Source organism: Blennius ocellaris, assembly GCF_963422515.1.
Source record: "Blennius ocellaris genome assembly, chromosome: 5".
Taxonomy (NCBI): domain Eukaryota; kingdom Metazoa; phylum Chordata; class Actinopteri; order Blenniiformes; family Blenniidae; genus Blennius; species Blennius ocellaris.
Window position 1 is genome coordinate 25,903,604 of NC_137654.1, and position 26,316 is coordinate 25,929,919.

The following is a 26,316-nucleotide window of genomic DNA, read 5'->3' on the forward strand; positions in this document are numbered from 1 at the left end:
TCTTCTTGTATAATAATAATAATAATAATAATAATAATAATAATAATAATAATAATAATAATAATAATAATAATAATAATAATAATAATAATAATAATAATAATAATAATAATAATAATCTTACCTTTTAAACGCCATAAGACTATGAAATAAAGAGCAGTGGGAGCCCAGTGCAGTTTGTGCTATGCCTTTTAAGGAGCTGTAGCTGTTCAGTTAGCCTCCCAGCAGCCCATAAACATAAACACACACACTGCACACATCTCTCTAATTGTCATAAGCCAGCAAACAAAAAAATCTGTTACTGGTTTTCCTAGTGAGCCTGTAGTGTTTGAAAATTACTCGTTTGAACCTCCTCGATCTTACCTAAAGCCAACCACTCCTACACATCCAACTCTTCCAAATTGATATATGACAATATCTACTTTCGATCACGTGTCTGCGGGGCGACTTAGACGGATTGCGCGTCATCTCGCCTTCCCAAATTTTTCCCTTCTGCTGCAGCTCGTATCCAAAACATCTATCTATAGTACGGAGTACGAGAGAGAGAGAAAGATGTTTAACTCGGTGAATCTGGGCAACTTCTGCTCTCAGACGCGCAAAGACCGGACATCCGAGTTTGGGGACAGGACGGGCTGCGCGTCCAACATCTACCTCCCCAGCTGCACCTACTACGTCCCCGAGTTTTCTGCCGTCTCTTCGTTTCTTCCACAGGCCCCGTCCCGGCAAATCAGCTACCCTTATTCCACAAATCTGTCTCAAGTGCAGCCGGTACGGGAAGTTTCATACGGCTTGGACCCAGCGAGTAAATGGCACCACAGAAGCAATTATGCATCGTGCTACTCGGGAGAGGATCTGGTGCATAGGGACTGTCTTCCACCATCCACCATGACAGAAATGCTTATGAAGAACGAGAGTGTGTACAGCCACCACCATCACCATCACACCCACCCGGGCTCCAATCACCCCTCCACAGGTTTTTACTCCGGCGTGGGGAAGAACAACGTCCTCCCGCAAGGATTCGACCGCTTTTTCGAGACCGCGTACTGCAGCAGCACGGACAATCAGTCAGACAATTGTTTACAAAAGGGCGAGGGGGGGAAGCTGGAAAGCGACTCCCAGGAGCAGCAGCAGCAGCAGCAGCCCACAGCCTCCGTCCCCGGAGCTCCGGAGCAGGAAAAAGAACCAGAAGATGAGGAGGAACATACAAATTCGGGCTCTTGCACTTCTTCCTCCGCAACAACCAAGGACGGCAGCGCCAGCAAGAGCAGCCACTCGAGTAGGTATACCGAAGCAGTAAAATGGGGGAAGGTTAAGGGGACTAGCCCGGTGTTTTGTCGGTCAGATTTTATGTGGAGTTTTATAAGCATTCAAAGGATTTTATTATAACCCTACAAAGCTCTTTCTTGCAACGAGAAGAATTTTTACGATGGGAAAGCGCTTTGAAAAAAAGGGGGATGTTATACACAGACGCCTCTATGGTGAGAGTCTGTGAAATTTTTAAGAGAGAGCTATTGTGACAAATGTTAACTTTGATCATGAACTTGCGTTGGGCATTTTAAGGGATTTTCTCGTTGGGCTGTCGAGAGTAAAAACCAATTGGGCAGAACATTGCTTTTGGCGTCTTGTGAATTTTCTTTTAGGACTGACTTTGCCCGCAAAAGACATGCTGGAGAGAGTATTACACACTTTACTGTTAAATGCTATCTATCTATCTATCTATCTATCTATCTATCTATCTATCTATCTATCTATCTATCTATCTATCTATCTATCTATCTATCTATCTATCTATCTATCTATCTATCTATCTATCTATCTATCTATCTATCTATCTATCTATCTATCTATCTTAAATCACAATCGTTTCACTACAAAATAGGTGAATCAGTGAAAAAAAACTCCTCCACAGAAATACAATTGACATTTTCTCAAAATACGCACAAAAAGCTGAATTTCGCTCATATTTAAATCTCCACGTTGCCAGTTGTTTCGTGATTTTCGTGCCTCTTATTGACATCACTGCTAATACTCATACTAGAACAACCTGGATGCGCCATTTTAAGGGTTAAAAATGTGTATTGTTGCGGCACATAGATGATATTGGTGTCCAGCCTCATGTCCACTCTTAGCTCAGCCAGGCTAACTGAGATTAGAGACTCCCCTCTTTTTCTACACACAAAATAAATAATAATACTAATTAAAAAAAATAGTTTGATAAGACATTATAGGGCCACAGGGGTGACCATGCCATTGCAGAAAAGGCCAGTGCATTTAAAGTGACTGCCAAAAGACTATGTAAATAGTTAGTTTAGCTCCAGAGGAATGTGGCGCATATAATGCGGTGAAATACTTTTGTTGTTGTATATTTATAACAGATAAACACGTACTTAGAGGCTGTAAGTTGATATTATTTACTCCAGACGTTTCGGATATTTAACACTCTTTATGGCTGGTTTATCTGATAGCTTCAGCCTCTTCGCCTGATGAATGTGGACTGAAATGTTATCATTAGTAATGCCACTGAGACTGAATTCTGAGCATCTGGCAAATCTATCGCCACCTCAGCAGCAAAGCCTTCTCTGATCCCTCCTTTTTTTTCTGAATGTATACAATATTATTGATTCAGGTAACATGGTTGCTGTTCCCACAGACACTCTGATTTTTATTTTTTATTGTTAATTGTATTCTCTTCTTCAGGCGCTCCACGAACAAGAAAGAAGAGGTGTCCATATTCCAAGTTTCAGATTCGTGAGCTGGAGCGGGAATTCTTCTTTAACGTTTACATCAACAAGGAGAAAAGGCTTCAGCTCTCCCGAATGTTAAACCTCACTGACCGGCAGGTTAAAATCTGGTTTCAGAATAGAAGAATGAAAGAGAAGAAGCTGAGCAGGGATCGCCTCCAGTACTTCTCTGGAAACCCCCTCTTGTGAGGAGCAGAAAGTGTCACGATCTTGGACGGTGGCTTTTCAGGGCCTCCCCCCCCTCTTATCTCATTGAATTGTAATCGTGGGCATCACCATTTTCTAACGGAGCCCATATCATCACCAACAGTGCAATGCTGAAGTGGACAGTGGAAGAAAATAGGCCTGCATGGGGGGTAAAGTCGCCATTTTCTTGTTGCCCTTCGGGCGGCGATGAGTTTCTATCTGGTCCCCAAGAAAGGCCCACATGGTTAGAATAATCATTTATATGCTGTTCTTGAGTATGTCCCTCTATTTATCATCATTCTCCATTGTGTTTATTCTACTGTTCATATAGACATATTTGTTGAAATATCAAAAATGTAACAAAGACAGTTTGAATCCTTATTGCGCGGACAACTTTGAGCTCTTATCCCTCCCTCTGGTCTTTGTATATAGCATATCATTATCTAATTATTTCTCGACCAGAGTACGAACAAGTTAGAAAAAAATACTCCAGGATGCATTTTTTTCGCCATTGAGAACTGTGACGTCCAATCTGTGAAAGTATATCTCCCTCCTGTACAGAGTAGCCTATGCAATGTGCATTCGTGACTGTAAATAGGCGTATGTTGAATTTCCTTTCCCCTCCTATCCCTGCTGCTATTTTTCAGTACACTGCCCATACTACTTTTACAGCTTTAACGCCAACACTCGTTAAATTATTTGCTTTAAACATTGGTGCTTTGGATTCCAGAGAGAAGGAACAGATTGTCGGCCTGTGTATCGTTAACATAATACCTATATTAAATAAACACAAACGTATAGGCAAGAAACGTGTACGACTTTGTGCTTTCTGTCCCTAACTGTTACCCCCTGAACGTGTGTCGGAGTTTTTTCTTTGAAAGGGCGCAATGTTTGTTGACGTTTTCCAAAATAGCAACTCCTGATAAAAAAAATGTGTGTAGAATTCCCCCCCCAAAAAACGACTGGCCCTCTTACATAACCCGTGGACACTTTGTGTTGATTGTCAGTGTGTGTGAGGACGTACACATTTGCAGTGGCGGATTGGTGTGTGCGGGCCCACAACTTGTCAGATTTTCTGCCATTTTGAGGTTAAACCACCTTGAAAGAACTTGTTTGAATTTTAGCACGCGCGTTAAACGAAGATAGAGGCCAGATCTTAGAAATGTGGAGAAAGAGAGGCGAATGATAACCTCTTTTAGTGCCCACTAAATGGAATCGCCACTCTTGTAGTCTAGACACTGCCATAAAGACAGAGGCACTAAATGGCTATTTTTTTCTCTTAATTGCACCGTCTGTTCAGGGGGAAATGGCGTTCACTTCCGCAGTAAATAGTAAACAAGCAAGACTGGATGTCCAAAGACAAAACTTGCCAGGAGATTTCGACATGAACTCAACTCTGTGTGTCCTGCAACGTCAAACCAACCCCCATCCTCTCGTGCGCTCAGCCACCATGCAATGCCCCTTGGCTTGCATTCTTCCTCTGTGGAATGAGAAAACTAGAACATTCTGAACCTCCCAGCCTTTCCATAGACGAAGGATTATTCGTTAATGTAAGTCATTAATATTTTCAGTCACAGCATGTCCTTGAACTGAGCTGGGGAAAAAAAAATTGTGCAATAAATAGACTTATTGGAAATTATCGCCGATTTGTTGGAGCTAACCTTAAATCACAGCCTTTGAGTTATGAATAAATAATTGTTGACTAATTGGACCATGTGTTAAGAGTTATAACAAGAGATAGCTAGGGGAAAGGAAATCGTTATTGCCATTCCTCCTTTTTTTTTTTTTTTTTTTTACCTAAGCTTGTGTGTGTGTGTGTGTGTGTGGGTGGGTGCGCGCACGCCTTTGGCGAGCGCATGTGTATTTCGTATGTGTTCCCGTGGCCCAACATATGTGCATGATGATTGCACGTGTGCATTAAGTACAATTTATAATTAAATGTAGTCTTTGAACTTCAATAATGTCAAGGCCTTCACCTTTAACCCGCTGCAATAAAGTGGAATCAAGGAGCCTCTTTAGCCCGGAAATGTGTGCAGCGGCGCAATGGGCCAATGAGAATGAGTGGGAACAGAAAGTGGAATGTGTACAGAGACCAACTTTGACCCCTCGCATTAAACTACAGCAGGTAACTTTGCCGGCTTTAGCACGCCCAGTAAATACACTTTATTGTCCTTGTAAAATGTATACGTTTTCACGCATGAGACGCTTTAAAACATGTTGGTATAAACAGTAGGAACCTAGATTTGTATTCTCCGCCATGAGGAAAAACTCGTTGGTGTGTGTGTGGATGTCACAGTGTAGTCCTACAGGTCGTATTGGGTGTTCTGTGACTGCGAACAAGACTGTACGTGCTTGGGAGTGTGATTCTTGGATTTAGAAAGGAATCCTGAAAAAAAACAACACAAAAACAAAAAATAACAAACAAGTCACGCCATGTCATTTTGCTTCGTGTTGCTTTTGCGCCTGGTTGTTTGTTTATGGTGTGTTTTGGTTAATTGAGTACTATTAGAAAAAAAAGTTATTTTCCAAGTCAGATTTTAATTATGATACTTTGCAAAAGAGAAAAAGAGGTAATAGAAGCTGGTGGTGCATGCGACTGTCCATCGTGTCACTGTGAATTTATTTTTCTAAGGAGATATCCCGCAATGTATTTTATCCACAAGAACTGAAATCAGACCTAATCTACATACGTGAGTGTATTATCAGGAAGGACAAGGGGGCCGATCTCACAAAAGAGAGACGACTCACACCCGGAGATCAAGGCTATAGGAGCCCCCCCTCTTTTGCCACACCCACCAACCTTGGCCCTGGGATGGTGACGTGCGTAATTTGTAGGTTTCTCCCCAACACACAACGTCACTGACAGCGCGCGCAGCAGATGCGCCTGCAAATGTTGTCCATCAACCACACGGGGGCCAAGAGGCTCCAGGCCTTTGTGGCTCTTTAGTTTCCTCTCCGGGATCTTGAAAACGTTTCCTGACAGGGTCGGTGACAACATGCAGTGTGATTAGAGACATCCTGCGTCCTGACATCCCTGCTCGTGTGCTGTGTGACAGGAGTGCTCTCTGCAGGAAAACCTCACTGCTCCTGTTACTCTCTCAGTCTGGGCTTGTGCACTTGGGTGTTGTGGTGAAAGAAAATGGCGGTGTGTGCGTGTGTGAGTGTGTGTGCGTGTGTGTGTGTGTGTGTGTGTTCTATAAGGACGGGGAGGAGGAGGGAAGGTGGGCTCAGCGTTGCAATGCAAAGAAAAAATGCGTTAACTCAAATACAAACTGTCCTGAGTTATTATTATTAATGTTCTCATGTTGTACAACTGCTACAAAACGTGATTCCATGTATTATTTTTTTCCATAAAATTCAATGAATAAAGAAAATGTCAGTATTCTTTATATAGACTATGTCAGTCCTGAAAAAGGGTATATCCTCAATATATTTTACTAAAATAAACTGTAATAAATATAAGGACATATTCTTTATCATTCCGAGTGACAATAAAAACACTCATATAAACATTATTTTAAAACTGTAAAGCTACTAAAACTGCTATATGGAGAAAAAAACCCTCAAACTTTAAGAGCAATTCTATATTTTCAGTAGTTTGCAATATTTCCTCTTTTGCTTTTATATGTTCAAGTTAAAATATTTACCCGATAGAATTTGTGATGTTTATTTCAAATTTTTAACTAAAACTTGGATTATAGCTATTTTTTCTTTGTAAATGCTAATCAGGACATTATAGGCCAGTGAATGGTTTTATACTACAATGTTCTACTTACATCTCAGCACCTAACCTGCTCTATTGGGCCATAAAACCGTTCCTTGCTGTAAAAAAAAAAAATAAAGAAGAAGAAGAAGAAGAGCTACTGCTATTGTGGCTTTCAACTAATTCTCGGGACAGTTTAATTTCAATAAGCGCATGTGTGGAGTGTCATTTAATCACTTTACTATTATGTATAGAAAGTCCTACGTTCAGTGCGCGAATGCTGCGGCGCGCAGGTTACACGGTGAGGTGGTCAGTGGTAATAATGCAACGCCGCTGCACTTTGAAAGTGGGTTATCACTTGGTTTTTAATTAAGAACTTACATGATTGTAGCACCATAAATTTGCCGTTGCACATGGAGTGGACAGCAGCATGAAAGAGGACACAAAGCAGAACCTCAACACATCCAACTGGAAAGATATTTCAAAGTGGCTGCCAGGAGCAAATTAGTTGTGTCGCCCCAGTGGCTGCTGATTAGTACAATAAGGAATCCCGCTACCATGCCGTGTGCCCTGCAGCATTCAGCACCCATACCTGTTTGCATCATGATAACAGCCTCCAGGTTCGCAATCAATTGGACGGTAATTTAGTGGCCAGCGCTGGCTGAAGTTTAGACAAGTGTAAAGACCGTAGTAATGTGTATACACAGTATTTGTGTGTGTGTGTGTGTGTGTGTGTGTGTGTGTGTGTGTGTGTGTGTGTGTGTGTGTGTGTGTGTGTGTGTGTGTGTGTGTGTGTGTGTGTGTGTGTGTGTTGTTTTAATGCTCCCTAAATTACAGCATGGCCATGTGCGAAATTACCTGAGTTTTTCTTGAAAATGGTTGGCAACCGGACAAAAAAAAGTGGGTTTAAAGCATAAAGAGAAATCAAATTACGAAATTTGGTGGAATAGCTCATTGGGGAACAATGCTGCGCTCTTTATTCCGTGAGAAAAACAGACCTGGGTGAAGAAACTACACTTTGTTTTCGAAGCAGACAGGTAGCCATGGCCAGAAAAACCTTTCTCCTAATCTCTGAATAGACCTTTTGTTCTTAACACTCAGTGTACGTCATGTAATAACAGAATATGTTTGAATAATCCAGAGAAATAGTGCTATAGCAACTGTGAGCTTCTCTCTAATATAATGTGACTGTTATCGGCCCAGATCCACTGTCACTGTGTTCTCTGCTCATAACCACAGACTCATGTTTCTGAGGCATATCTTGGCATAATCACACACTTTTCCCCCCACATCCATAGACTGTGCTGTTTCCATGGTTCCAACAGGCCTGTAGCTGCACATTACTGTCCCATCTGTGACACCTAATACCCCCCCCCCCCCCCCCCCCCCCCCCCCCACACACACACACACACACACATGCACACACACACCACTATTTTGTTATTGCGCCAGGTGTGACATCCCAACAAGTTCACTGCTGCCTTTATCATTTCAGGTGCGTGACATTCCCTCGCGTGCAGGTCTGCGAGGTCACGATGCCAGTACCCAATGTTCACTCCACATGTTATCATACATGCGCATAGTAAGAAAAAGCCAGAGTCATAATCAAACAACTCCTTCTTTCAGTTTGTATATGTGTAATTTATGTGCGTAACGTATTTGTGCGATAAGTTCAATGACCTGCAGATCAGGTGTGTTTTTCGTAAAGCATTTCGTTGCACGTTTGTCAATCACCCGAGTTTGTGAAAAAGGTTAAGATGTGGTTTTCAGTGTGACCCGGAGTGAAGCTGAGGCATGTGAAGCTGACTCATCACAGAAATGTGAGCACGGTTTAAACCTGGAATATTTCTGGAATTACACAATATTTTTCCTCTCGAAGATCAAATCCAGGGACAAAGTTACTCAATAGATTTTCTGAATATTTCATAATTTAAGCAAGATATTCCAGTTTTACGTTGATGTTCCCTTTGCACTTTTTTTTTTCCAAAATTGTGAGGAACCTAAGGAGTGGATGACCAAAAACGACACAAATCACTTGATAAAATATTTATTCACTTACATTCAATGCATCAAAAACGCAGATATTTGTCTTGCAGACAAGCACAACTGTATATATTAAAATAAAGACACACTTTCGAAGAAATTCAATGAAAGAAATATGTTGCCCTTGCCGTTGAAAGACTCTGGCCTGCACACACAAACAGATAGACGGACGGAAAGGCTCGCGTAAACAAAACGAGACAAAAACAAATGCGTAAATAGTAGATATCAAGCAATGCCGCAGCAAAGAAGTAATACATACAATTTATAATACTATTAAACCATTATTTTATCACATTATTTTACATATTGATAAATCTGTTGGATATCCAATCAATGTTTATTTTCTGAAAATCTGACCGTGCGTAAAAGTTTTTCGCATTGAGCATGTTGAATCTCTGCAGCCTCATTGGACATGGTGTAGTTGCTTCTAAATTAGAAATTGTCCATGTAATACACCAAAGATACAAAAATAAGTCTATGTCTTCATTTGAAATAAATGAATAAACTCACACACAAGGTCCGAATTCATTGCATTGGTTTTTGGATTGGGTTGAAAAGTCGTTTCTGCAAGTGCAGAGTTTTTCTGACTGTTTTTGATTGATTGATTTCAATAAAACGTCCCGACTGCAGCAGCAGACATCAAACGCAGAAATTCTGGTATTTTTGACCAAACACCACTTTTAGACTAAATTGGTTATTTGAGGCCAAATTCACATTATCGACATATATATTTCAACAAAAAACAGATCAAGTGTAAACTTCAATTTGAATTTTTAACGGATAGCCGCTGAGTCGGAGTATTCTCCCACAAATGCGTTTTAAACACATTAAGTATTGTGTGCTACAAGGGACGCATATTTTATTGAATTCACACTATTACGTCAGGACATTTTTAAAGCGGCTTTCACAATCTACATAATGCAGCAGGATTTGTTTATCTCATTCCTGCTCAATGTCAACAATTGTCACAGAAAGAAATTTGAAACGCATCAATGAAAATAAATAAGAAAACGTGCGCAAATACGCACAGAACTCGCACGTTTAGAAACGCTTTATTTCACGAATAAGCTCCTCGAGTGTGCACTTATTTTTTCAACGAACCTATTTTTTTAAATCTACAACACATTTAGACACAATGCAATGCCTGGAAATGATGCCGTGCAATGCCTACAATAATACTAATGTGAAAAGTAAAAACGAATTATAGATGCATTGCACTTGATGCAATTCTTCAAATAATTTTCTTTAACGTCACTTTAACAATCATCCATCATTTTGCGTAGGAATCTTCGTGTAGTTTCAGTTTTGTAGCCTTGTTTACGACACTAAACCAGTTAAACAGCCAGGTGCTGTTTCATGAATTAGTCCAGTCTGGTTAACGTTAACTAACTGGTGCCTTAAGTGTCCAATTTATTTTAAAATGATTGTGGTGCAACGACGTATAGTACAGCGGTACAGCGACAAGAACGGCAAAACGATAGTCCCAGTTCAATAAGAAAAGTGGTTGTAATGTTGCACACATGTGAGTGAACTGCATTTTTAAAGATATCGCAGTCCTAAGCATTAAATGCAAACACGTATTCACATTCCAATCCATTGCACACCATTAGTTTGACTGTTATGCATTTGACACTCGAGAAAGAGATCTTCATTTCCAAAGTTCGAGTTGTACCTTTTCTCTTACCTGCCCTTAAGTCTGTGGCAACAACAAAGCACATCGCAGAAAACAAACAATAAGAAGTGAAACAAAACCAAACAAATTATTGTCTGAATCCTTCTCGATTTCTCCCCCAAATCATTAACGAAGGCCAAAAAAAAAAGGAAAATCACTTCAGCTAATTTAATTGAAACAATTTGATCCTCTGCTTTGAAATAGAATTTAAAAAAGTCCACGTAAGCCCAAACGCCCTAGAAAATCCCTGCCGCAGCAGCAAGCAGTCCTTTGTTCTTGCTGCTGTGGGCCTGCCAGTTTTACCACCGTGTGGCCACTGGGTGGCGCTCTTGCTCCACCAAAAAGCCTCCTCGGTTCCCAACTTGACCGCGCTGACGTCACGTCAGTCTGGAGCATCAAGGCCACTTCCAAGCCGCTATTGGTCTGAAACTCACATGACATGTCTCCGAGCATCCATAATTATGTTACTGATATTTTTGCACCCCCTCCAAAAGATGTCAGCATCCCACTGTCCGTATTCTCCTGGAGAAATCCCGTAGTGCAGTCCAGACCAGTGGCACACACCAAAACGAGTTGGCTGCGTGCGTAAAAAAAAAAGAAAGAAAGAAAAAAAGAAAAGAAAAATGTCATGTCCGAATAACATAGCGCCCGGTAACTTCCTGATGGATTCCTTAATGGGAGGATCATCTTCTTTCAGGGGTGAGGGTTATTCCGGCAGCCCCGGAATGTACATCCACTCAGCTGCGGAGTACGGATATTCAGTGATGAGAAACATTGGGAAGGCTGGACCGTCTCTACTCTCCAAAAGAGACGAGGTTGCTCCGGGAGGTCTGGCGCTCAGCGGCTTCCAGGATGCGTCTTACCTGTCAACACAGCTGGCCACATGGACCCCGGGCTCCAAACCCAGCAGGGACGAGCAACCTGTTGCCCAGTGTTTACAGCCCTGCTCGTTTCCAGCGGGCAGCGTCAAAGAGGAGGCGTTTTGTTGCCTTTATCAGGATGACAGCAATAAGGGGAAGCAGACAACAGAGTCGGCCACTTACATCCGGCTGGGGGACAATAGCTGCCGGCCTGAGCAAACCGCCGCCTCGTCCAGCGGCTGTTTCCAGGTGTACGACGGGGAGAGGCCGCAGCAGGACGAGCAGCACTTCCCCTCCAGCTTCTCCCTCACCCACTTGGCGGCATCTGTTGAGTCAGCAGCAGAATCGACAATAAGTTGCAGCACAGCGGCACAGGAGACAGCGAGAGAGGTTTCAAAGTCAGAGGAGAGTCTGAAGGCCAGGAGTGACAGCTGCTCAGATAACTCGGACGGAGAATTAAAAGGTAGATTACAACTTTACGCGCCCCCCTCCCCCCACTCCTCTCCTCTCCTCCCATGCCATCTCTGACAATCGAGCACATTTCGCTGTTTTGATACAATAGCAAAAGCATAAAGGTGTAGACTCGGGAATTAGACATATTGATGAGTTTTTTGTGTTTTCAAGGTGTTATTTGTGTCATACTGAAGAGTCGAGTCTGATGTGGACATATGGAGCTGTATATGTGCACTTGACAGCCTCTCCTAGCAGGGGTAATGGTGGCCATGGCATTTAACACCTTTCCATTAATGTGAGAACGTGAGATGGACACTTATCATTGAAATAAACACGCTCTCTCTCTCTCTCTCTCTCTCTCTCTCTCTCTCTCTCTCTCTCACACACACACACACACACACACACACACACACACACACACACACACACACACACACACACACACACACACACACACACACACACACACACACACACACACACACACACACACACACACACACACACACACACGCCACTCTTTCTTGTGGGTCATTTGCATCATGAGACGTATATACTGTAGCTATTTTTAATATTTTCCCACAGTCAATTAAGAGTAACTTAAATGAACATTAAATCATTTGGTTTTGCTGTAGAGCTGAAACACATCTTGCCAAAACGAGCCTGCATTATATAAAAACAAAAACTGCATTGCGAAATTTCCAGTTATGATAATTTAAAAAAGGAAACACATTTCCAACCGTTCGGCGTCGACCCAACGCATAGTGTCTGATGTACTAGCTGTATTTGGCACTAATCATTTAATTAGTTCTGCAGTAGTAACTCAAAGCCTAGAACGTGTTTCCTTTAACAAGAGCAAGTTAATAAGACCAAACTGATGAAGTATTTTTTTCCGTTTGACGAACATAGAAAAATATTCCTAAATAAATGAAATAAGCAATTTTACGACTATTATTATTAATATACTACATTCTACAATTACAATGATTACGCACGTATTATTATTATTATTATTATTATTATTATTATTATTATTATTATTATTATTATTATTATTATTATTATCATGAGTATTATTAATATTATAATTATTATTCTTATCATTATTATTATTGTAAGAATCCGTATTAGTATTACTTTTATACTGATTCTCATAGCTCAGCTACTGCTACTACTAATTGTAATTTTTCTTTTGTGTCCACATGAGCTTCCGGTTGTGATTTATCGTTTCCTACATGACAACCAACGGGGTTCTTTGGTTTTATTTTTGATTTAATTGGCGGGTAAGGCTGTGTGTGTGTGTGTGTGTGTGTGTGTGTGTGTGTGTGTGTGTGTGTGTGTGTGTGTGTGTGTGTGTGTGTGTGTGTGTGTGTGTGTGTGTGTGTGTGTGTGTGTGTGTGTGTGTGTGTGTGTGTGTGTTTTCTTACTCCCGTATCACTGGATTAAGCGTTTTAGTAATGATTAAAAGTGGGCCACACACTGAGTGTGTTCACATTAGGGTAATTATTACAGTATCCTCCATGTGGTGTGTGTGTGTGTGTGTGTGTGTGTGTGTGTGTGTGTGTGTGTGTGTGTGTGTGTGTGTGTGTGTGTGTGTGTGTGTGTGTGTGTGTGTGTGTGTGTGTGTGTGTGTGTGTGTGTGTGTGTGTGTGTGAGTGTGTGTGTGTTTGTGAGTAACAGAGGCGTTATTCCCTGGAGTCTGCGAGCTAATCAAGAAATTAACTCAATGTGCAGCAGTGTGACGTTTTTTTTTCCCTCTGCTACCACCAAGATGCTTTTTGTTTTTTGCTTTCTTTTCTTTATCTGTCTTGTTTTTCCCTGCATCGACAATCACGATGCAGAGACTTCCCTTTGTTTTGCGATGAACTTCCCCAAAATTCATTTGGCTCCGGTGTGCAAAGGTAATAAAATTTTATGGGAGTCTGAGGTCCAACATAGACAAAAGAAGTGCTTACACAACCCACTTTGATTTGATCTAATTATAGTTGTACATCACACAAAAGCAATTTACAAGCAGTAGGAGTTGTAGCAAAAATAAGGTGCAATGGTCTGTGTTGTTCATTTGTCCAAGTGAGATGGAAGAGAACACATCCAGGTAATGCTCTTCTTCTCAGCTCCATTTATATTTCATGGAAATCGTGATGAATGCTCATTTGAGATTTCAGAAGGGCGTGTACTCCGGACATCCACTGTACTGGAGGAGGATAAAAGGCTACTTACGATCATTACACAAAACGACAGTCTGGATTTGTTTTTCCTTCTTTTTTTTGGCACGGTGTCTTATCGTTGTGTTTTTCTCGCCTCGATAGATGATTTATCTGTGGAAAAGACGACGGGAAGCTGGTTGAAAGCCAAAAGTGGAAGGAAGAAGCGCTGTCCCTACACAAAGCACCAGACGCTGGAGCTGGAGAAGGAGTTCTTGTTCAACATGTATCTGTCTCGGGAGCGCCGCCTGGAGATCAGTCGGAGTATCAACCTGACCGACAGACAGGTCAAGATCTGGTTCCAAAACAGACGCATGAAGCTCAAGAAGCTCAGCAGGGAGAGCCGGGAAAGAGACCACAGTGCGATTTACAACTATTCCTGAAAAGAGTTTTTTTTTTTTTTTTTAATCTATTTATAATATATACACACCTGCACACATTCATACATTTACACACAGACACCCACATCCACGCACAAACACGACAGGCCCAGATTAACGCATGCATGTGGGAATCTGTTCTGTAAAAATAATATCATTCAAACACACACACACACACACACACACACACACACACACACACACACACACACACACACACACACACACACACACACACACACACACACACACACACACACACACACACACACACACACACACACACACACACACAAGGCGTCCCTTCCTATTTTGACTATAACAAACGCTGCCACTTGCAGATAAGACTTGAGCTCCAGGTAAAGACTTGCAGCAGCAGTGGACCAGTGGGGCGCTATTATCTCATAATGATAATTATATTACAACATGATCCAGAGGCAAGGAGGAGGCAATCTCAAGCTGTCTATAAATAATAGTGGCATGAAAGCAGTTTCACTTTGCTAGGCTATAATGAATCTTTGCCACTTGTGCAGCTTCTTGGTTGCTGTCTGCTGCTGTGTGGCGTTTACGCGCAGTGCATTGTGCATCAAGCCAGTCTCGTGCACGCACGGGATGAAGTTAAGCTATGTCAGAGCAAACGATTCCAAAACAATAAATGGAGGGGGAAATGGAAAGGTATTACCAACTTTGTCTCTTCCCCTGGCATAGTGGTGAAAATGAGAGGGAGGGAGAGACACTGCGGATGAGAGAGGGCGATCATGGCAGTTTTAATAGAAGTGAGAGACCATAACGTTGATTTAAATATTATCCAGGTGACCACAGTAAGTCAAGGTCATAAAATTCTAATGTCAGGTTCGCCCTGGAAAGCGTTGGGGGTGGATTTTATGATCTGCAAATATAATGTGCTGCAGCAGTAAAGATGCGTTTAAAGGTGTGTGTGTGTGGAGGAGGGCTAATCCACACAGCAGAGACTGCAATGTGCAGGATCCAGCCGAGGCGCTGGGCTGGAAGGAGCAGCCGCCTCCACCCCGGATAATGGAGATTCTTGGAAGCAGGAGATAATGAGAAAGATGGTGGATAAAGGGACAGCGACCGCGTCGGCACCAGGAACAATAATAACAAGCGTCACGGCAAACACGTGGATAACAAAACGCACCTGGAAGGCGTCTGCGGGGAGCAAGTGAAGGTAGGACCCGATTCTACGTAATATTCTGGTTTCCTGTTGTGGGAAAGTGTGCCACATCTGTCACGGGGACTTGGCTTGACAGCTCAGATGGCACGCATGGCGCGCGCCTGCTCCTGTCGATACTTCCTTTGGAAGTTGCTTGGGATCAATCAGCCTGCTGCTGATCACTGTCCTCTTTGTCGCGTCGATATCATTGTCTGCTGCTGCTTATTTTATTTGCATTGTTTCTGGATTCTGACTGAGTACTGATTTTTTTGTTTGTATGACAGGCTGTTTAACACATGATATGGTGTGCGCCCATGCACAATGCTATTTATGGATTAAGATCTGATGAATGCACAAGTCAAGACATTGACTGTCTATGAGAAATTATGAGAAGTAGCCTGATTGCAGCCTCGCTCTGTCTCTGGTGCGTCTTGTGTCGGTACTCGCCTTTTTTCTCTTTGTGCTGGGAAGTGTTAATCCTTTTGCATGCATTGTCCTTTCCATGGATTTTAACCCCTTTTGCGCGAAGCTGAAGCGTGGTTTAGGTAGTTTCATGTTGTTGGGGTTGGCTTCCTGGCTCGGCAACAAGAAACTGCCTTGATTACGTCAGTTCGTCTTCATCAAGGGCACAATTTCCGCTGAATTACCCCCTATAGCCACCCAGGTCCCCGCAAATGGCATTGTAAATGAACTGAGCTGCAATACCTTGGACAGAGACGTTTTCTTTCTTTGCTGTTATTTTGTGGTGGGCTGTAAAACCTCCCGAGGCTCTCAGGAGGAGAATAGGTTGTAAACAACATGGGGTAAAGTTTTAGACGCTGTATTGCATCTGTCATCGCTGGCTGGCGGTGTAGGTTTTCGCCTCGGGTTGTTTTATGATCAGTGACTTGAATTTTGAGCTGTACAGATGGATAGATTTCTGGATAAATGTCATTTGTGTGGATTCGTTGCATTTTCCGGCAAATGTGGCTCTAAACCAGGGAATTGATGCGTATTGACGCATGATGGTCTTATCTGAGAAATCCTGAATCTTCTGTCTGCCAGTGAATGGCCGAACGGTTTTATTCTTGAATATTACAGAATTATTCATTTCAGTTTGTTGGGCAATGTGACTCTGAGATGGAGATACTTCTTTTTTTCCCTAACGATCCCTGTATTTATTTACTTTTAATGTTGAGTTTGTGGTTGTTTTCATGAACTTAAGAACACAATGGGAATGCTGACAATGACAGTATTTTCTTGCTGGCAGTAATATTTGTCTCAATGGTTTCATTATCTTTAATGTAAACGCTCTATTCCGATGTATTAAAAGCCACTTTATGTATTTTATCCTTTATTCGGTGAAACGCCTGGGTTTTTCCTCTGCTTTGTATTTTCTTCAACCAAACATTATAACAAGAGAAGTTTTTGCTTTATATTCCGTTTCGTCATAGTGGAAAACTTAGAGAAACGCTACTCTTATTTGTAAATTACTTTCAGCGCTTACACCAATAATTGAACGTTCTTAATTACTTTAGATTTCTAGTGTGTGTGAGGAAATGTATTTATATTCAAACTATCATTACTCGCCAGCACGTTAATCATGTGCACATTGATCGTCTCATATAGCTTGAGGCCATAACTTTATTTGTGTCTTCCCTTAAACAGTAAACAATGTCGTTACTTGTTTTAATGAGAATAAAAGAAATGTGAATACGGAATTAGAAGTCGAGAAGTCTTGATTTTTTTAAATTTTCTTTTTAACATAAAGGGAATACATTGATCAGTTGAGTTTGGCACAGTCAGCATCTCTTCCCTTATAGCCGAGAGTCCGTCCAGTGTTTGCACTGGTCTCCATCTCCCCTTGTTTTCTCAGCCCCCTCCTTTAGGCGGCAGGACCGCTGGAAGAGACAGTCTGGAATCCAAAGTCACTTTCATTCAGCTCAGTGAATGAGTGTCTCCCCTGGAATGCATCACGCACAAAGACTTTACAGCGGTGGAAACGGCCCCGAGAGCTGCACAGATTCACCCTAAAACCATATACACATAAAGTCATTTATTTCACTTTGTAGTGCGGCGCACAGGAACTGAAGCCTTTTAGTCAGCCACTTCCCTGGGACAGCTCAGGATGTGTTACTGCCACTGGCATGATCAGACATGAAGCAAATATGCTATCTGCCGTTCTTTTCTTTTTTTTTCTCTCCCGTCCGTGTCCACATACATGACAGATTTTCTAATCAGACAGAGGAATAGGTTGCGCCTCGGATTTGATTTGTGGCATTTTTTTTGAAAGCTGTTAGATTAAACGCAGAAGACGAGGAACAATAACTTTTTCTTTTTGCCCTCTGGAAGATTTTTTTTTTTTTTACTTTGACAGCAACATCACACACAATTTAAGATTCATTTTTTAGGTCGATTCTTATCATCGAGAGAAAATAGTTAAAATCGAGAGCAGTCATCCCGCCGCAGGCTTTTCCTTTAAATTTAGAAGATCGTAATTAGTTTCACAAAGAAATGTGTTCACTTTTAAAATCTTGACTTTGCAGTTGGAGGCATCGTAGTGAGAATGGGCCTTGAGATATCGATCAGCACTAATTTTTCTGGATTTATGTTGTTAAAAATGAGGCTGTCTTATAAAAGAAATCTTTGTGATTATTCTGATACAGGTTGGATTTTAAGAGGGAAAATAATTTATCATGAGATTAATAATGCCCTTGATTTATAGTCTGTGGCGGAAATCTGAATTTATCTGCCTAAAAATCTACAGTTTGATATCTTTTGGCCTCTCAGATGATCAGATTTCTTTGACTCTGTGCTTTGTCCTCACCATGTTATGAGCAACTTGTGATATAAATGTTTCATATTCACACGTAGAGCAGAGATTATATAATCCATTTGTCTTATTCACTCAAAACCTAATTTCTAGGGCGTGTTCAGTTTGATATTTCAAGCGCACACGTTTGTATTTCTTGGTTGGTGACTATTTCAAGGAGAGGATAATTACCTTTGAGTATCACTATTACAAACACAACAGCTGAGACAAAGTAGCTTCAATCCTGTCATTCAAACTAAATCTGCAAATGTGACCGCAAACGTAAAATAAAGTCATGCTGCAGAGTGTCTCTTAAATCCTGTTTTTAAAATTCATCCTCGCAGTTCAGACTGTGATGATGGCAGTAAATACAGAGTCCCGACTCACGTTTTTTCTTTTCTTTCTTTCTTGTTTCTGCATGCAGGATATAATTTGAGCTTGATTGCCTGTCGAGCTCTTTCCGCCTTATAATTAACTGTAAATGCAGAGAAATACCGTTTGTCATCGTCTTTGTGACATCCATTTATTTTCTCCCCGGTTTTGCCCTTCTGGACATTTTAGTTTTAAAACCAGCTTGTGAGAGAATTTATAATATCCAATACACACACAAACCAAAAAAAAGTTGGAAATCCCCAAACTAAAATATGACTAGAGAAATAACGGGCAGTGTGCGTGACTTGTGTTGAGGCGGGGCATAGACTATCAAGATACATATTTTTAATTGATATGGAGCTTTAGAGCTCTTCGATCCATACAAACTATGACTCGGTGTCGGGCTTTTGTCTGAAAGTGCAAACACACATACACAAATGGGCCAACGATAACAACAATGCTGTGTATGGCAAACGTTGACATGCAATCAGTACCTTATAGGCCAAAGCTGTGCGCCATGCACGTATTTGAATAACATTTACATGTCTTTTCCTTAATACATCAATATAAAAGTCCTATTTGAGGCATTGTCGCTGTTGTCATCACAGATTTAATCAGCTATTAAAGATTTAAGGACAAATCCAACATTGCCCTGCTTTGTACAGAGATGGAAACTCAATATTGATTCAGTGTGGTCTTAGAGAGAGTGGAGGTAGTGGGTGTGGTATCTCAAAAAAAAAGGCTGTAAATCCTCCGGAGACCGAAATGTGATTTTCAGACTACAGAAATTAAATTGGCTTTACTTTGGACGGGCACTGAGTCCATCCAAGAGGAATCCGGACCAGTCGTCTTCTGCCATTTGTCTCCTTCTGAACTTTCAAGATGCAGCTTACTGTTGCTTTATCGATCTCTTCTCTTGATTTTACACTTTGGTGAACTTAGAGCACATTTATGTAACGAAAACGTATTTCTTCCGTTTTTGTCAGGGTATCAGTCATTGTGACTCCAGATGAAACTGAATGTTATAAATCACATAAAAAAAATGCATGAAGTGTAATCTCAGATGCAAAATAACAAAAATCACCACAACAAAGTGTTATTAGAGGAGTGATCTCTTTATTAAAACACCTTGATAAATTCATCAAGAAATAACCATTGTGTTTACTTCTATACGTGGCGCGCGCACTCGTGCACAGTCTCGCAAACGCGCATGCATACACACAGATACAGACTGCGAACAATATTAAACAATATATATCACTGGATCATTTTAGACATCAACACAACGTAAATAATGCGTCCATACCACGTTACTGTGATAAACGACCATCGTGCGTTCTTTCATTGGACTTTACGCGCAACATTTCAAACGTTCACTCGCACCTTCAACCTCCAGAAAACAACTCCAACAACCCTATTAAAATCCAGTAAATCTAGTAAACTGCTATATTTGTGTAAACACATGGGAAAGTGTTTAAGGGGGCTCGGACTTGCGCATTCATCAGCACGCACCAGGATGCCGTTTGGTGTTATCCGGGTTAAGGTCTGGCGTCTGGCCTTTTAAATTTCATGGTTGAATCTGAACTCAGCAGCCAGAGCAAACATGACACTTCACAATACTGATTACATTTTGCTCTGCAAAGCCCTAACAGTTAATTGTGACATCAGATTTCAACCCATGCGGGGTGGGAAATTAATTTTATGTTTTGAATGTCGACTTTAATCTGGGATAAGGAGTAACGTCATTTAGCCCTTGTAACTGGGCGACGCGTACATGTCCTCAAAATCCCAACTTTTTGCATTTTATTTAGTTTCCTATCGACGCACTAGTTTCCTCCTGAGCATGTTTTTTGCTCTGCTCTATTTCTTTATCAGTTGGAGATGCTATTTTACATTTTGCAATTGAAGAAATTCAGATTGGGAGTCAATACTTTGATACACTAAAGAGTTTTGCGTGTTTTGTGTGTCACACAACACTTTATACAACAGTTGCTATCTCTGTGCGTATCATGCAAAACTATCGCTTAGATCTAACTTTTTTTTTACAGTAAATAAACCTTTTTCACATACTAATTGTTTATGCAGTAAAAGTAAAATTAGAAATGTAAGATATGAAAACAGCCAGAATCCCTAATGGTGGAGAAAACGTGTCATAAAATCCTAAAATACAGTACTGTGGAAAATCATACTTGCGTGCATGTAGGATTAACATCACAGGGACATGTTCAGGTTGCAAGATTTAAAAAAACAAACCATCAGCTATGCAGTCCTCCTCACCCTCTCTGCACACATGCGTTACACTTTCAGTATGTGGTTTGTGTCACACTGTGGTCTAATTGTGTTCCGTGAGACGCTGCTGGGTCCTTTGGTCACTCCTGTTTCATATATTGTGTTATCTGCTGCGTGCATCCCTGCTGGAAAGTTCAGGGTTGTTTCACAGCCCACTAACTGAAAGGCTACTCCAGTATATTGCAGGGCAGAATAGCAAACTCAAGCCATTGGATCCAACCGTAATATTATCCCTGTTATTAAAGCCCTCGTCGAGTTAGCCCCCTTTTAACGAACCCTTTTACCTCTCCTCTTGCCTCCAGTCTCATCCTCGGCCTTATGAATTGTTCCAGATGCACATAGCGGCAGTGGTGGTGGTTTTATGTTGAGCGAGGAACTCGGATGCTGTCTTATTAACGACACGTTTATGAACAATCAAATGGTCCTCGTTAAAATTTATTGATGGGCATAAAAACATGAACGGTCACTAGCCGAATATAGCCCGCTGTAGTGGGCAGCTTTTCAAGAATTTGAATCCCCTCCTCTCCTATCTCTGCAGATCCCATTTAGGAAATGTTTGGTCTAACCTCGTTAAAACAGTGAGAATTTTATTATTGCTGTATCCTGCACCCAGGATTTCGGTTCCTTCTCTCCACATGTCGCTCTAAAGGCTTTTCTCTCTATTAAAGTATAAACAGCATGCCACGGGAAGTTATGAAACATCCACTTGATCAAATATAGCGCTTGTTTAATCAAGATAAAACGAGGCGATGATTCGGTAAACACTTTAATGCTGTAACACTACCCATTGAAATAGCGTGCGGCTCCGGTGGATTTTGCCAGACAGAGATTGATTACACCATCAAATAGTGCCTTGCATTTGGACGTACTGTGCGCAGGTCTGTGCTGCGCCTGTGGAAAAAAAAAAAAAAAAAAAAAAAAAAAGGATCCCACACCACCGCCCACAAACTGCACGTTTTCTTCATAAAGCAACGTCGATGTTTAAGTTACCTTGTTGTGTCCAATAAAAAGAGCGAACGAGCGCATTCTTTAATCCGATTTATGTGCAATGCGATCCCAGGATAAGTGGCGCATTGATCCACTGTACAATTTTTGTGGGGGTAAATATAATCACGTGTCAGCCAGGCAGCCAATAGGAGCCAGGGAAGGGTTGAGAAATAATTACCTGCCTTGATTGTTCTATGGCTAGATAAAAAAGTACACATACACTCCATATAATAATCGGATGCATGTAAAAGAGTCAGGGAGGCTTCGACATGTCGACCACGGGTCCCATAAGTAATTATTATGTGGATTCCTTGATCAACCATGAAAACGAGGATGTCCTTGCTGCAACTCGGTTCTCGGCTCCCGGTGCGCACCCAGCCGGCCCTCGTCCGACGTCTCTAGTACCGGAGTGCGCCGACTATCCTTCCTGCAGCTTCGCACCCAAGCCTCCCGTCTTCTCCACCTCCTGGGCCCCCGTACACTCCCAGTCATCAGTGGTTTACCATCCATACAGTCACCAACCTCACTTAGGCACAGACTCGAGGTATATGCGGTCATGGCTGGAGCCGATATCAGGCGCGGTGCCTTTCCACGGCTACCCGGGGAACAGCAGGCACTACGGGCTGAAGCCCGACGCCTTTCCGGAGCACAGAGCCGCCGAGTGTCTGGGCTCCACCGGACGGACCTACACGGATTATCTGTACTGCTCATCCACTGACATGCGGGACAAGACGCAGCAGAATCTTCCGTCTCCCGAGTCGGAGCTCCTGGCTTCAGGGAAACATAAAGACGAGAAGCCGGAGCTAGATCCGAGTAAGTTCAAGCTCCTGCCGCCTTTTTACAACCGGGTGGGAGTTTTGTTTTGAGATTGAGCAAAACAAGCTTTTCTCCCCCCCCTTTTCTTTCTCTCTTAGAGGTATTTTAACAGCCCGCATAACGTAAAATTATAAGATGTTTCATCCTCCCTTTTCAGCTGTGCTGTGAATCGCCTCTGCTGGAGGGGAAGCTTTAGGAACTATAAAAGACAAACGCTACCAGGCTCATATTGGGGCAATAAAACCAGACGGGGCTGTAAACATGGACTCAAACCTACACGAAGACGTTGAATTTGGATGTATGTTGTCTAATGATAAAACTCGCGGGGTATTTTCACGTTGATCGACGTATGAATCATTTTTCTTCGTTAAATGCCATATGGCTCAATTTTACGACTATATTTTTGACCCGGTGCCATTAACGTCGGCATATCAAAACCTTAAAGCCTTTTTTCTTTAAATGTAGGCCCTTCTCGTGAGGAACAGTCACAATTTTGGCTGTATTTGACCCCCACTGGGGAAATAATATATGAGTCGCCCACATTAACATAGTGGGGCGGTTATGTGCACAACGATAGCCTACATATGACCATTTACTCTCCTTTCTGAGTCCAAAACAAATTCATATGACTCTTCCAGCCAACTTAAGGAATGTAGGGATACACTCGAGGACTTTCACCACGGACCTGTAAAGGCTTGAACCACGGGCCATTTTATGGGCCAATAAAGTGAATAAGCGCATTGAGTATTTTACGACGGTGTTACTCACAAGTTAAGGGGACAAGGAAGCAAATCAGAGGCTTGAATTGTGTAAGACTGAGCTTCTCTTCCTCAAATGTTTACTCCCATGTTGATTTTTTAATAGTCCAGCTTGTGTGTGATGTAGCATTGTTTTTAATTATTGCGCCCCATGGAGAGTCCCCAGACTATTTAAATCCAGAGCCTTATTTTCTAAAAAAAAAAAAAAAAAAAAAAAGCACTTGGTATTGTTTGTGTTGTTTGCGGCATTTATTATTGTCTTTCTTTTCTTAATTTGCAGATAACCCCGTGGCAAATTGGATACACGCCCGCTCCACAAGGAAGAAGCGGTGTCCTTACACAAAGTACCAGACTCTCGAACTGGAAAAGGAGTTTTTGTTCAATATGTACCTCACACGAGACCGCCGGTACGAGGTGGCGAGGGTGCTCAACCTGACCGAGCGGCAGGTCAAAATCTGGTTTCAGAACCGGCGGATGAAGATGAAGAAAATGAACAAAGAGAAGAGCGAGAGGAAAGCGTAATAATGTGGACTGTACCGGGAAAACAAACCACAATAAGCCACTAAAGTCACATGGACAGCACAGATGTACCAAAACGTTTCCTCCCCCTTCATATATTTATCCCTTTTGTTGGATTTTGTATTTACACTAACTTCTGGACTGTTTGATGCTGACTTATTATTTTCTAGAGCACATATATGTGTCCAACGTCTAAAGGAAGAAAAAAACATGGAGGAAATAAGACGACTTCAAATGAGACAAATACATTCTGCCTTGTTAATTTGTTTATTTTTCCACTTCGATATATCGTTGTTTTTTTGTAAGAGAAATTAAAGAAGCGCAGATTTGGATACGTGAAACTGTCCGAACAAAGAGAATACTTGAATTCTTTTGAATTTCACAAAAAAAAAACATAATTTATGATGTGAATGTTTTCCTTTTGTGTTCATTTCTTTTGTACGTTATTGTGCAGGTGTAGTATTTTGTACAGAAAAACTGAACATCTGCGACCCGACTTGTCCGTCTTGTATCTTTGTGATAGTTGTTTGCTGTATTTGTGCATTTCTCTTTTTGAGTGTAGTTTAATTGTAGAGTGTAGATATAGACCTCTGCAAATATAACCATAATCACAAGTGCGTGTATTCTGTGGTCATTGAAAACTTTGTGGACACCGTGTTCTGCGCGCTTCGCAGGGCCTCAACAACACATGCAACTAGACAGGAAAAACTATTCTCTGAATTGAAGAACCGCAGGGAAAATGAATCATCAAATCACGATTGGCTAAGCTACATGTTGCAAGCAGATGGATGTATTTTTCAATTTTTTTTTATTTCGTAAACAAGTATGCCTCCGCAGCTCTAATAAGTGTTTGGCCGTTACGCATTCCTCCAAGTGCAGCTCAGGCCCAAATGAGCTCCACCACTGCAGCTAATGGCGACATCCAAAGCTTTGAAGTTTGCAGCTCATTTCTACTTTTAGCCAAACGACATTGTTTTAAGTTCAGGATATGTTTTTGTTGAAATCATAATTCCTTCAGTTCGAGGTCCTCCGTAACGGCCACGCATATCTAGGTTTTCCATACACGCGAAATAAACAATGTGCGTGTGTGTGCGTGTGTGTGTGTGTGCGTGTGTGTGTGTGTGTGTGTGTGTGTGTGTGTGTGTGTGTGTGTGTGTGTGTGTGTGTGTGTGTGTGTGTGTGTGTGTGTTACCGTGCGAGAGATTAAAAAAAAATTCCATTCCATTGCTGTTTTGAATGAGTGCTCTATAACACAACAAATTAGAGATTTCACAGACCATAATTATTCATTTAAAATTTTTGTGACTCATTTCAAAGAACCCTCTGTTGCTGAAAGTCAACAAGACTATTTCAGACGGACATTTTCCATTTAAAATATGAGCTGCCAAGTTTTGCTTTTTCTTACCAGAAATTCTCCTAAATTCTTCAGAAGTTATCAGAAACTCTAGACATTTGAGTTTTAGGCGAGAGACAATTTCCCTCGTCTCGCATTTGTTTCCTGGGATCGGCCCTAAATTGCCTTTTTGTGGTGGCAAACAATACAGACAGGATGCTGTAATTTCAAAGCCTAATCCAGTGCATTTCCGCTCAGCTCGGACAAAAATGCCAGTTTTACAGCCCCTGTTGGAGCTCGGCTGTTTGTCTCAAATGCAGACGAACAAAGCAAACTCGACTAACTGGCTAGACGTCTGGGCTAAATTACTTTATGGTTTTAATGGACGGTGGTGGTGGACTCGTTCAAAGGAGAGTCATGCGCACTGTTCAGGGGGACTTTTTGCCTGATGGGCCCGCCGCAGCCCCCCTGCACTTCATCACATCAGTGGGCTATTAGCCTACAATTAGATGGGGGGAAAAAGTCAATAGTTATTGTGCATAAATATGAGTGCCTGCAAAGCCAGCTCATCTGCAATATTACTGTAGGAAGCTGCCATAACAGGAAATACTGCGGCACAGTGGCTGCTTGGAGTCTCCTGCAGTAAAGGACTTCAGAGCAACATAGTTGTAGACTTTAGAGTCCTGTGCTGCTTTTTGTCGCCTTTCTTTAAGGAATAGGACAGAGAACAGGATACATAGCCGGCAAGGACAAATGGAGGGACCCTTTTAGTCGCCATCGCAGTTGTTCCTGATTGGTGGATCGACGCGTGCTTACGGACGTGTTTCAACACTAGATGACGCTGTTGGTCCATGTTTTGAGCAGCATCCCTGGTGTTGAAGGGCTTTTTTTCACATCTCTGTGGCTTGGCTGAAAAATGAAGAGTAACCTATCGATGACAAAATGACAGATATGGTCACACACCGCATTTTGTGTAATAGCCCGCAGAGCAACAGTCCGGAATGCAGTGAGCTGGATGTTGTGTTGGAAAGAGGATGT

General features: G+C 41.7%; 3 protein-coding genes across 3 annotated transcripts; all 3 read left to right on the top strand.

Annotated features, from left to right (window-relative positions):
- Positions 1-408: 408 nt before the first annotated feature.
- hoxc11a (homeobox C11a) lies at positions 409-3,055 on the top strand (the record flags this gene model as incomplete). The annotated part of the gene is given in 4 exon segments (XM_080497517.1): positions 409-435; positions 437-515; positions 518-1,276; positions 2,698-3,055. Coding segments are annotated over 4 exon segments (1,098 nt in total). The 3' UTR covers positions 2,931-3,055.
- A 7,898-nt stretch (positions 3,056-10,953) lies between these two features.
- Positions 10,954-14,245, top strand: hoxc10a (homeobox C10a; the record flags this gene model as incomplete). The annotated part of the gene is made up of 2 exons (XM_080497136.1): positions 10,954-11,668; positions 13,968-14,245. The coding sequence occupies exons 1-2, from the start codon at positions 10,969-10,971 to the stop codon at positions 14,243-14,245; spliced, it is 978 nt and encodes a 325-aa protein (XP_080353262.1). The 5' UTR covers positions 10,954-10,968.
- Positions 14,246-22,090: 7,845 nt separating this feature from the next.
- LOC308130856 (homeobox protein Hox-C9-like) lies at positions 22,091-24,502 on the top strand (the record flags this gene model as incomplete). The annotated part of the gene is given in 3 exon segments (XM_080497355.1): positions 22,091-22,105; positions 22,107-22,665; positions 23,707-24,502. Coding segments are annotated over 3 exon segments (816 nt in total). The 3' UTR covers positions 23,949-24,502.
- Positions 24,503-26,316: the final 1,814 nt, after the last annotated feature.